The sequence below is a fragment of the Lithobates pipiens genome, unplaced genomic scaffold (assembly GCF_037356315.1).
Source record: "Lithobates pipiens isolate NorthernLeopardFrog02 unplaced genomic scaffold, aLitPip1_a1.2 Scaffold_23, whole genome shotgun sequence".
Taxonomy (NCBI): domain Eukaryota; kingdom Metazoa; phylum Chordata; class Amphibia; order Anura; family Ranidae; genus Lithobates; species Lithobates pipiens.
Window position 1 is genome coordinate 21,483,037 of NW_027507785.1, and position 13,218 is coordinate 21,496,254.

The 13,218-nt window shown below is 41.4% G+C and overlaps 1 protein-coding gene across 2 annotated transcripts in view; it reads right to left on the reverse strand.

Moving 5' to 3' along the window:
* The window catches only part of C2CD3 (C2 domain containing 3 centriole elongation regulator), a 227,225-nt gene that overhangs the window by 33,925 nt on the left and 180,082 nt on the right, over positions 1-13,218 (reverse strand). For both annotated transcript variants that reach the window (XM_077451274.1, XM_077451275.1), the window contains 4 exons: positions 10,184-10,248; positions 7,348-7,556; positions 5,844-5,944; positions 1,160-1,318 (listed from right to left, as the gene is read on the reverse strand). In XM_077451274.1, coding sequence (XP_077307400.1) covers positions 1,160-1,318; positions 5,844-5,944; positions 7,348-7,556; positions 10,184-10,248 — 534 coding nt within the window. The remainder of the gene's footprint in view (positions 1-1,159; positions 1,319-5,843; positions 5,945-7,347; positions 7,557-10,183; positions 10,249-13,218) is intronic.

A 13,218-nucleotide genomic window follows, 5' to 3' on the forward strand; every position in this document is an offset into this window, starting at 1 on the left:
TTTTTTTTTTTTTTTTTATTGCATTTTAGTGTAAATATGTGATGAGGTTTTTTTTGTCCCCAGATCTCATATTTAAGAGGTCCTGTCATACTTTATTTTCTATTACAAGGGATGTTTACATTCCTTGTAATAGGAATAAAAGTGACAATTTTTTTTTTATTATTTAATAGAACAGGGTAAAAAGAAAAGGTAAAATAAATAAGAAAAAGAAAAAAACATTTTTAAAAGCGTCCTGTCCCGCCGAGAAGCGAAAGCATACATGAGTAGCACTCGCATATGAAAACGGTATTCAAACCACACATGTGAGGTATCGCCACGATCGGTAGAGCAAGAGCAATAATTCTAGACCCCCTCTGTAACTCAAAACATGCAACCTGTAGAATTTTTTTAAACGTTGCCTATGGAGGTTTGTAAAGGCAAAAGTTTGTCGCCATTCCATGAGCGGGCGCAATCTTGAAGCGTGACATGTTGGGTATCAATTTACTCGGCGTAACATTATCTTTCACAATATTAAAAAAACTGGGCGAACGTTACTGTTGTGTTATTTAATTTAAAAAAGTGTATTTTTTCCCCCCCAAAAAAAAGCGCGCTTGTAAGACCGCTGTACAAATACGGTGTGACAGAAAGTATTGCCACGACCGCTATTTTATCCTCTAGGGTGTTAGGAAAAAAAAAAAAAAAAAAAAAAGTATAATGTTTGGGGGTTCCAAGTAATTTTCTAGCAAATAAAAATGTTTATCTTGTAAACACCACATCTAAAAAAAAATAAAAAAAATAAAAAGGGAAGAAGAAGAGGCTCGGTCCTTAAGTGGTTAATATTTTACAAGGCTCAAATGGGAAATGATCACTTCTGATATTTTGCAACTACACCATAAGCATGCTTACAGTGCATTTACAGCACGCTTGTGGTGCATTTCAATACAAGTGACTGGAGGGGGTTTGCATAGCATAAAAGTACCTGCTGCACTCTGCATGGGGTATTTTTGCCTCGCCACATTGTGGGGCAGCACTAAGGCTGCAGTGTGTACACTTACATCCTTTCCCTATTTTATTAATTTTGAGTGACAATGATAAGGTGGTCAGAAAGAGGTAAAAATGCAACCCAACCGCCTATTTTTAACGCCTGTATGAAAGAACCCCCAAGGGCTCATTCACTTACCTGAGTGCGGACAGCAGAGATGATCGGGAGGACTGTGAAAGGAAATCCAGGCGCTCTGCACTGCGGGTGTACTGTTCTGCCTGCTGTAAGGATTCCTGGAAACGTCTTATGGTCTCCGTATGTTCTGTATTACCAACTGCTGGGAATGGGTCTTCCCTCCTAAACCAAAAATACAAAATATTGTATATATCTGCAAAGCAGAAGTTAAAAGGAAGCCCTGTACTGTCACTTGTTCAGTTTCTGAGGCTCCAACGATAAACAAGTATACAGATCAGGACATGATCTGACTTTACTGCAAAATTTTTTTATTTGCACTCACTGTAGATCAGCAGTTTAGGAAATATTGAAGCCAGAGACAGACGGACACTAGTATTGTTACAAAGTGGTCAGCAACGTCCGGCGTTTCCTTTAAAAGTGGATCTGAACTCAAAAACTCAATTTACTAAATTATAAAAAAAAAAAAAACACACATCTAGAAATGTTAATTGTGTGCAATCGCATCTCATTTGCGACAAAATGGCGCAGGACCCTTTTTTTTAGTCTGCACTGGAATCCGATCACATGGGCGTTCACACCCACGTGATCCAATCCGATTCCTGTGCCATTTGACAGTTCGCCGGCGATCTACGTACCGCTCTGGGGGTGTCATTAACTTTACACTGACACCCCCCTGCGGTTCGCAGATGTCAGCGTGAACTAGTGTGCAATTCAGGTGCGATGTGGGAACCGGCACTGAATCACAGGGTTTCCTGCGTCTCACTAGTGTAAACTGGGACTCACTAGTGAATACAACCAGGGGACACATCTAACTGAGGGATCTGTGCTTGGTTAGATGCTTTGAAGCTCAGGGGAGACACTGGGGTCTATTAGACCCCTAACGTCTCCATAAAGAGTACCTGTCACCTGCTCAAAGCTATCACATGGGGGTTTATTAACCGCTTGCCGACTAGCCGCCGCAATTTTACTGCGGCAGAATGGCATGGCTGGGCGAAAACCACGTTACCTTACATTGCTTTGCCTATTGGGCACCGGAGGCATGAGCGCCCGACCCGATGCGAGTGCCCGGCGAGCGCAATGACCGCAGGGCTCCTGTGATCGCTCGTGAGAGCGAGAACTGGGATGTACTTTCAGGGGAGAGGAGACAGATTGTGTGTTCCTACTAAGTAGGAACACCGATCTCTCTCTCTCCTCCTAGACCTGGACAGTCCCCCCCTCCCACAATTAGAAACACACAGTCAGGGAACACAGTTAACCCCTTGATCGCCCCCTAGTGTAAACCTTTTCCCTGCCAGTGACATTTACACAATCAGTGCATTTTTATTGAACTGATCGCTGTATAAGTGTCAGTGGTTCCAAAGAATGTGTCAAAAATGTCTAGGGCCGAAACAACTAATCGATTATGAAATCAATTACTATTTTCATAAATCGATTAATCAGCCTGTAACATAATGGGCTTAAAAAAGAACCAAAAAAACTAAAAAACTAAAATTAGCCCTTTAGAGTACAAAAAGTGCAAATAATCACTACTGTAAATATTACTTTAATATTAAATGAACCCCTTACAGTAGCGATTATTTGCTGTTTTTGTACTATAAATGGCTATTTTTTTTTTTTTAAACCCCATTATGTTACTAAACGTCTTAGACCTGCATCACATCTATGTGTTTTCTGGTGCTTTTTTTCAGAAACCGCACTGCAATTCATTTAACGTTCACATCTATTTGGAAAGCGTCAGGGACTTTTTGCAACACAAAACGGTGCTTTTTTGGTTCAATAGACTACAATGGAGAAGCTGCAGAAAAGCATGTAATGCGTTTTTATTTTTATTTTTTTATCTGCTGAACAACAAACTAAAAAGAAATGCAAATCGCAGCAAAATAACGTGCGCAAAAAAATCAAAACGCACAGCAAAAATAGATAAAAAGCAAACTGCAGAGGTGAGTACCGAGCCTTATGCTGGTCACAAAGATCAATTTTCAGACCAGAATATTGAGACGAAAAATCTTTGTGTGGTTTTCGTTCAGAAATGACATTCATTTTAAAACAGAATGTTAAAAACAAGTGAACATTTCAAACAACGTTCTTTCATTCAGTAAATGTACACACTGTCTGAGAATACCTTTGACCAAGAAGTTTTCTATTGCTAAATTTTGCCGTCACTGTGGTTGAAACCGAACGTCGATTTGACCCCACTAACGATTACAAAATCGAACAAACGTTCTTACAATTCATTTTTTTTTGAAGGAAGACATTGTTTTTATATGGCCAGCATATAATATATTACAGTTCTTTTTGAAAATATACAAAACAGTCTTTTTTTCTTTTAAATAAAAATTGATCTCCGAGTCTGATTATATTTACCAGATTCAACCGCTAATAGTGTATACAGTATATATCTCCTTTAATAGTATATATCTCCTCTAAGTTTATACAGTATATCTCTTCTAATAGTATATACAGCATATCTCTCCTAATAGTATATACAGTACATCTCTCCTCTAATAGTATATACAGTATATAGCTCCTCTAATAGTATATACAGTATATCGCTCCTAATAGTAAATACAGTATCTCTCTCCTCTAATAGTATATACAGTATATCACCTCTAATAGTAAATACAGTATATCTCTCCTCTTATAGTATATCTCTTCTAATAGTAAATACAGTATATCTCTCCTCTAATAGTATATACAGTATAGATCTCCTCTGATAGTACATACAGTATATCTCTTCAGTCTGTTATTCTCAGATCGGATTAGAGATTTTGCTGACCCAATCATATAGTTGGTTATTTATATTTACCACTGCATAAAGATATTTAAGAATAAATTGCCTTTTTTTTTTAAGATTTACATATTAACTAAATTATACATCACAATTTTTTTTAAGGTTATTAACCAATTAATCAAAACAATAAATCGGCCAACTAATCAATTATGAAAATAAGCGTTAGTTGCAGCCCTAAAAGTGTCTGATGTGTTTGCCATAATGTTGTAGTCCCGTAAAAAAATAAAAATAAAAAAAATAAAAAAACGCAGATCGCCACCATTAGTAGTAAAAAAATAATAAAAAGGCTATAAATCTATCCCCTATTTTGTAGACGTGATAACTTTTGTGCAAACAAATCAATATACGCTTATTGCGATTTTTTTTTTTTTTTTTTTTACCAAAAATATGTAGAAGAATACATATTGGTCTAAGTGGAGGAAAATTTAAAGACATGGCATGTTTGGCATCGATTTACACAAGTCAATTTTATTATATTTCTTCCTGAAAATATGTATTTCATAAACAGTTGCCCAAATATCATGTGACAAACATTTGCAACTATGCTGAGGGCTTTTACACTGGATCGGTGCACTTGCAGGACGGTTAAAAAAAAATAAAAAAATAAAAATAAAAAAGTCCTGCAAGCAGCATCTTTGCAGGACTGTAGGAGCGGTGTACACACTGCTTCTAAAGTGCCCCTGCCCATTGACATCAATGGGCAGCACCGCCAAAGCGCTGCGGCGGCACTTCCCGGGCTATTTTAACCCTTTTTTAGCTGCTAGCGGGGGTTAAAAGGACCCCGCTAGTGGCCGAATAGCGCTGCTAAAACTACGGTAAAGCGGCGCTTTACCCCCAACGCCCCCAATGCCTTAGTGTGAAAGCAGCCTTATGTACATGGGATTTTTTTTTCTTTTTTGATAAATTTGCAAAGATTTCAAACTTCTTTCATGTTGTCATTATGGAGTATTGTTTGTAGCATTTTGAAGAAAATTATGCATTATGCAATGAGGTTGTAACATAACAAAAATGTGGAAAAACCAACAGATATTCGGCTTTTAGTAGGTGCAGAGTCCCCCTCTAGATCAGTGGTCATCAACCTTGTCCTCAGAGCCCACTAACAGGCCAGGGTTTATGTATTACCTTGGGGAGATGCAGACTAGAATACTGCAATCACTGAGCAGCAAATGATATCACCTGTGATATATTTCAGTTATCTTGCAAACCTGGCCTGTTAGTGGCCCTGAGGACAAGGTTGATGACCACTACACTAGATCACACTCTTCTGGGACCATGTGGGGCACTTCCAACTACTACACCAGTGGATTCCTTTGGGACATTTACTTATTATTTGGACCTTATGAGACTTTATGACCGGTCAACAAGTTATACGTTAGGCCCAGGGGGCTAATGGCCCATACACACAATCAGAAAATAGTACAAAAAATACAGCTTTTTAAGCGATCGTACAATAATCTGATCGTTCATACACAGCTTTGGTGAGCCAATTAAGACAGTGCATCCGATATTATCCGATGGGACAAGCACAAAAAGTGTTTCTTGTATGATACCAAATTGCACAAGGTTTGTTTAATCAGTACAGTTGTCGCTCGGGCTTCAATAAAATGGCCGCCCATTATCCAGTAAACAGACAGGAAACCGAGATGCACATGCAGCTGCTGCTGGAGAACACTGAAATGTGCTCAGGCGTCTAAAAAATGTCTGCCAGTGTCCTGAATAGGAGAGCACTGGGAAAATGGCCGCTTGAAGCCCAGAACGACATGCTGCCTTCTCCCCCACACCTAAAATGGCCGTCGGTCAGTTCCATGAGGGACAGAGAAAGAATGTGGCAGAGACACAGCGCTGTACCGAAAACCTGGTTCATCTGCATACAACATATCATAATATGCTTCTTACCGTTCTGCAGGGTTGTTGAGGCCGTCCGTCTTTTCTGTTTGGTGGAGGGGGAAGGTAAATATGGGGTTCGGCTGATACAGGAAAGATGAGTGCGCCGTCACCTGGAGAAGAGAGTGAAGAATAATTCTAAGAACCTGCTGTGATAGAGGCCGCATTAGTGTAACATTACATGGAACGATCGCTAAAACTGGCTGTTGCTTTAATTGTGCCTAAAAAGGTGGGGGGTTGGGATGAGTGCAGTTCATCAATTTATAAATAGTCTTAAAAATAGTTGGGCCATTGAATTACATTTTCCAGAATGGCCTCCTAAAGACACATAAAACGTCATTACAGTAAAACCTTGGCTGAAAGTAACTTGGATTGAGAGCGCTTTGCAAGACAAGCAAAATTTTTAAATACATTTTGACTCGATATACAAGCGATGTCTTGATATACAAGTAGTGTCATGTCACAACTGAGTATAAAAGAGAAGAGAAGAGAAGAGTAAATGCTTTTACTTTTCAAGGACACTTTGTCTCCCTGAAAAGTAAAAGCATTTACTATTTTTTTTATTGGTGGACCTAATCTTTAAAATGACACATAAAACTGAAGCAGTAAGAGGACTGATATCTTGTCAGCCTTCAATGACATAACACAGGTACAAAATCTCAGGGTGTAAATATCAAACAATTGAAATAAAATTGACCTAAATGCATTTTAGGATTGCCTTTAAAGCGAAAAAATGAACCTAAATTAAGGAAAACTGCTAGAAGGCAGCTCTTTATTGCAGAAAAGACATGTTATGTCCAGAAGCGGACTGACCATTGGGCCACTTGGGCACTGCCCGAGGGCCCCATGCCACTGGGGGTCCCCATCAGGGTTGCCAGCCTCAGTAAAACCAAGGACAGTATGTAAAAATTTGTGTTTTTTTTTAACATCTGTCTCTGAAATGTCCCTTACCGACATCCTTTTGATCTAAAAATCCAGAGATTATAGCTGCTCCACCTCTCCAGTACCTTTTCAGCCAATAGAAACATGTCTGTGTATACTGTGTGATTGTATACTGTGTGTGTGTGTGCTTTGTGTATACTGTGTGGCCCCATAATCTCTGATTGCCTGGGGGCCCCATAATCTCCTATTGCTTGGGGGCCCCATGAGTTGTCAGTCCGCCCCTGGCTATGTCTCTCCCGCAACCACAAACGCTTGCCTGCCTGCTCACAGTCTTCTATTGAAAGCACACTCAGGCTGTGCTGGAATGAATGACTCCCGTGCCTAAGCACTGGATGACATCATGCTCCACCGACCAATTAAGAGGCTGAAAACCAGTCACCCGGAAAGAAGAGGGCTTTGTCTGTCAAGGGATGTAACCACCACATCACTGGAAGGGGGAGGTCAGTATTTTGTGCATTTAGTTTCCCTTTTTTTTAACACAGATTAGAAAACAACATAACACTTTCCGCTTATCGTTTGGTGCGATTTCAGTCATTTTTACATAGGTGGAGACAAATATGGATGCAGTTCCCACCTGAGACTGTGCATTTGCGGTGCAGCTCCTCGTCCGTCTCTCCTCTCTCAGATGGGCGATGTTCTCTAAAGGTGTGATGGACACTTTTATCTGCCCCTGGCACTGCCCGGTGAAGTCTCCAATATTATACCAGCCACACACAGACTGGAACCCAGACAGCAGTGGAGAGAGATCTACAGCGGCAAAGCCCATCACTCGCTCTAGGTCACCTGAAAATCATGGAGGGTGATAGAGAAGGATATACATTCACATGGTGCTCCGAGATAAAGAGTGGGGAGAAGAAAAAAAAACAATGTTTGACTTTACCTTCTACATTATTAGGTAAGCTCCTGCATTGTGCTAAATATTTTAGAGTCATTTGTGCCTAAAGCCCCGTACACACTGGCAGAATGTCAGGAGTCATTTGCTGGTGTTCTATCAGAAAGCCGCTACCCATCAGAAAGTGCAATGGAAGTGAAGTTCAGCTGCGGCCATCTTGGTACACCCCACATTAGGCCACACTAAGCCTACAGTCTGAAGTCATCTTTTTACACTCACTAAAGTCTTGCATTTCACACTTTTTTTTAACCAGTAAACTCAGCTTATAATCGTGAAATACAGGATTTTGAAATCCGTCAAGCTGTTTTTATGTTGAATCTTAAAGAGGAAGTAAACCCTAATGGGTTTACTTCCTCTTCGTCTCCCTGCAAAGGTAAAGCTTAATGGACTACTATGCATCGCATACTACCCCATTATGTGTCACTTACATGACAGTGATGAAGTCACTCCCGCGCATGAGCACAGGAGCCGCCACTAACGGCATATCGCCGTTAGCAGTGGCATGCTCAGTGCGCCGCTGTCTACGTCACATGCACCGTAGACAGCGGTGCCTGTCTTTTTGTAAATATCTCCTAAAATCGTTTAGGTTTAGGAAATATTTCTTGGACCTACAGGTAAGCCTTAATCTAGGCTTACCTATAGGTCAAAAGTGGTTTGTAAGGGTTTATAACCACTTTAAAGCGTTGGAGTTCCACACATTTTTTTAGTTTATTAAAAGTCAGCAGCTACAAAAAGTGCAGCTGCTGACTTTTAATAAACAGACACTCACCTGTCCCACGGTCCAGCGATGTGGCTGCCCAGAGCCTCGATCCTCTCCCCCACTCCTCTCCACCGGCGCCATCATAGCCATTGTTGGCACCCGGCTGTGACAGCTTTCGCCTTCATGGCTGGGTGGTCATTGCACATGAGCGAGTTGCGCCGCTAGCAGCCAGGCAATCTTCTGAGACCTGTCACGTGTCCCAGAAGATTGCTGGGAGGGAGGGGCCGCCTAGAGAGAGAGGAGGAGTCCATAGCTCCCAAATTGGACCTGATTTTGAGGGACTGTCCATGATTTGGAACAAAGTCCCTCTGTCCCTCTTTCCTCCTCACTTGTCTGATTTTGGTCTGATCTATAGTTGTATATAAAATTAACTTTTTTTTTCAAAAAAGTGTTTCCCAGTACTAAACCTTTCATCCAATTTCTAAATTGCTGCATTTGTACATAAAAAAAAAAAAAAAGCCAATATAAAGGAATACTACTGGTAAAAAAGAAAAGTCCCTGTGGATTTAATGAACCTATTTTGGTTACTTCGTCTTTAAGGGGGCGTGTCCTATGCCTACATACGTTTGTTAGCAGGTGTCCCTCATTCCCATCTCAAAATGTTGGGAGGTATGGGACTGGTATGGGAGTTGCCTAGGCAGCCAAGAGCAGGAAGAAGGAAGTGGGACAGGAAGTCCCACTCTAAATTAAGTACCCACCGCCCATCCCCCCCTCAAAAGAATTACATGTCAAATGTGGCATGTCAGGGGGTAAGGAGTGCTTAAAGTGGAAGTTCCACTTTTGGTTGTAACTCCGCTTTAAAAGCAGCGGTGTTCTGTCAGATTAGCAAACCTGCCACTGCTTTTAAAATCCAACATCAAAACAGTGCCATGGATTTCAAAATTCTGTAATTTCACTGTAAAAAGCTCAGTTTACTGGTAAAAATAAGTGTGAAATGCAAGACTTCGGTGGGTGTAAAAAGAGTGGTGCGCTTGCTGCCTTCTGACTGTAAGCTTATTGCAGGTGAGTGCACCATCCCTCTGTCAGAAAAACACAACAGCTCAGCAGGGGAGATCGCTGAACTCGCATGGGACTGGCTGCAGTGCGATTTTAAAGAGTCGTGTACGATTTTCATTCTGGTTCAAGTGCAATTTCCAGCGTCGTACACATTAAAAATTTATCACTGAATGATAATGCACCGGATTCTTTTTACAAACTACACCTGCACATCTGTGAATTCATTTTAAAGTTACAGTCTGTGGACATGAATGTATCTGTGTTCGTATCGGAGCATTTGCACAAGTATTCATGCAAATGCTTAGTAGCAGCACCACACTAATGCTGGCCATACACTATACGAAAAATCAGCGGAACCCATTTTTCGAAAAACGAACATTTGGCCGTGAGCGCAAATGATAGTGCCATCATGTAATGACAGATAAATAGTTTGGTGGACATAAAGAAATGCATTTTTTTTTTTACATATACCTAGTGCAGAGAGTTCGGATGGGAAACACATTAACCTTTCAATTAATTGTTTGTTGTGCAGAAAATTTCCAAACTTGTCCTTCGTTTTTTTCGGCTCAAAAATGCCCCAACGATTATTGATTGTGTGGCCATTAACTGGCTGAAAAATTAACAAACTGTCTAAATGACCGAATTTTGGAAGATTTTTCGTATAGTGTATTACATTCACTGCACTAAAGGAAAGAAGCCCGGTCTCGGAACCGGTATAACTATTGGGATAGATAATGCCCCACATTACCCGTTGTTACTCACCTGATTTATGCCACACCTTGAACACTAGCGTCTGCTGGGGGTCCAGAAGAAGTTCTTTAGACAGTCTACAGAAAAAAAAAAAAAAAAAAAAAAACAACTCTTATCTTCTATAGTAAGATGAACAAATAGGCCTTATTCACACAGGCCTCAGCTTGCATAAGAGCAAGGTGTACAGCAAGATTTTACAAAACATTTGCAAAGGTTTCGAGAAGCTTCACGCAGCTTTGTTAAAGTTTTAAAAGCACTCTTTAGCTCCAGTTTGGGAAGGTTCAGCACAGAAATTAATAGGAGTGGCGCTTGTAAACAAGCTACTAGCAAACGTCAGTAGGCTGCTCTAAGCTTGTTAAAGCTCGCTACCAGCTTGTTTAAAATCATAGTCAGCACTCTGGTTAAGATCTGTGCTTAACAACCCCATGCCGGAAATAAAGTTTCTTTAAAGAAGTAGACTCATGAAAATTTCAAAACTTTAATCCCCCCCATAGAACTAAGTGCATGTAGCACGTGTTCCAGTTCTAATCTGTCCTGTTTAGTAGCGGCGTGGATGGATGGTTTTTCTGAGCTTTCTGACCACACTGCTAGATAGGAGATTGAGTTGTGAGTGACAGTGCTACTCTTCAGCAGAAATGACTCCTCTAGAGACCAATGCTGCCATTAACTATACATTACATAACCTGTGGGCTGAATAATCCACCTGCAGTTGTGCAGTTGCTTGATAATACACACAGCCCCAGCAGATAGATCATGTAACACTGCAGCGCTGAGTGATCTTTAAAGCAGAGTTACACCCTTTTTTTACTTTATTAAAAGTCAGCAGCTACAAAAAGTTATAGCTGCTGACTTTTAATAAACAGACACTTACCTGCCCCACGGTCCAGCGATGTGGCCGCCCGGAGGCTCTCTTCTCTCACCCTTCTCTCCTCGGTGCCGTCATGGGAACTATGGGCCCCCGGTCGTGACAGCTTAAGGTTTCACGGCCGGGTGCGCACTGTGCATGTGCGAGTCACGCTGTGCTCTATTGGCCAGCCGATCTTCTAGGACCCAAGTTGTGTCACATAAGATTGCTGGCAGGGAGGGGTTGCCCAGAGCGAGAGGAGTCATCGCCTAGGTGGCCGAAGATAGGAAGCAGGAAGTGGGACAGGAAGTCCCATGAAAAAAAAGGTACACAATTCCCCCCCTCCCTAAAAAATGACATGTCAAATGTGGCATGTCAGGGGGCGAGGAGTACTTAAAGTGGAAGTTCCACTTTTGGGTGGAACTCCGCTTTAACTTCTATGAATCAACGGGCAACGCTGCAGGGCTGTATCAAACATGTCCTACTGAAGAAGCCTGTTGATCGGGCGTAACTTGTATGGGGCAGAGCTAGGTCAGTGACGTCCTATGGTGGCCATTTTGAGGTTGGCAGAGCCTGTGGTGAGAGAAGAGCTGCCTTATTGTGTCATGTACTGTACAAAGCAGAACACGTGCACATGTTTGAGTGTTAGATCCAATTTTTAATTATAATAAATGTTCTTAAATGTACAGAGAGTACTATTAGTTTTCATTTTTTGCATGCATGATTGTTCACATCAGAGGAGAGTGGAGGAGACAAGGATTGTATCCGGGAGCCATCTGATCAGTGGTCCCTGAGGGGGAAAAAAACGCATCTGACCCTTGACTAGTAATCATGGTCTTTTCTGGAGGTGAGCATATATGGAGCAAGGGAGGTGATTGCATGCAGATCATGGGAGGTCCATAAGTTGAAGATTTATGTGCACAAGGATAATACTGGTAGATGGAAGCAGATTCAAGAATGATCTTTTTGGACTTTTTTTATTTGGATATTTAGGTTACTTCATTTGTGGTGTTTTATAGTAGAAGTTACATCATTTAATCATATATTATATTCAGGGGGTGGCGTGAAACCACTTAAAGCGGTAGTAAACCCGCAATTTTTTTTTTTTTAAACCTGCAAAGCAAAATGCATAATGAGCTAGTATGCACCGCATACTAGCTCATTATGAAATACTTACCTTAGAACGAGGCCCCGACATCTGGCCCGATCCACGCCAAGGGAGCTGACATGCTCCCTCTGCGTTTTTTCCGGGTATCGCGGCTCCGGCGCTGTGAGTGGCCGGAGCCACGATATCGTCACTCCCGCGCGCATGCGGGATGCGCGCGGGAGATTTCATTCCCGGCCGGCCGGCCACTGCCGAATTTTCAGGCCGAGAATCCCCTTGTGCGCATGCGCCGCTGCAGTCAGCGGCGCATACCGAGGGGAATATCTCCTAAACCGTACAGGTTTAGGAGATATTTTTTTTACCTACAGGTAAGCCTTATGATATGCTTTCCTGTAGGTAAAAGTAAAAAATTTGGGTATACAACCACTTTAACTGTGTATGCAGAAATTGTATTATTTATTGGTTGTTCTTTTATTATTTGCAATGTATATACACTTATTTTTGTGAGGGTGACTGTGCCGATTGCCATTTTGTACCGATCACTACATACATGGCATCAGCCCTGACAGCCATTCAGATCATTCATTCATAATAGTAACAAATCACTCAGGGAGCTGGAGTCGTGGAGGTTTACAAGAAGCCAGAGATAGATTACGCAGCCTGTGCAGCTCTTTTGGGGCTGTGCGATAGAGCTGCCGGCTACTAGTAATAGTAAACATATAAGGCACTGGCAGCCCTACCACACAGTTCCAACAGCACTGTTTGTTTATTCATTAGAGTAAAAAGACAGTCAGCTTAGAAAGGGGGCGGGGCTCTATTGCTGGCTGTACCTCCCCAAAAAGGAACACCCATAAATTGGGCTGGAGACTGGGGTAGAGCTACAGCCAGCTTTAATATAAATAGGTACTGTTAAGCCTCAAATCATTTATTATGGTATTGATCCAGTGTCACACATGATCCAGTGAGTGGTGCTATGATGGTGGCAGCACTATAATGAAGGTCAATGTCCAATCTTGCTCTAAAGTCCAACAAAATGCTTTATATAATAAACAAAAAGGAAAATAAGTCCACAAATAAGGATGAGAACACTTCACTATT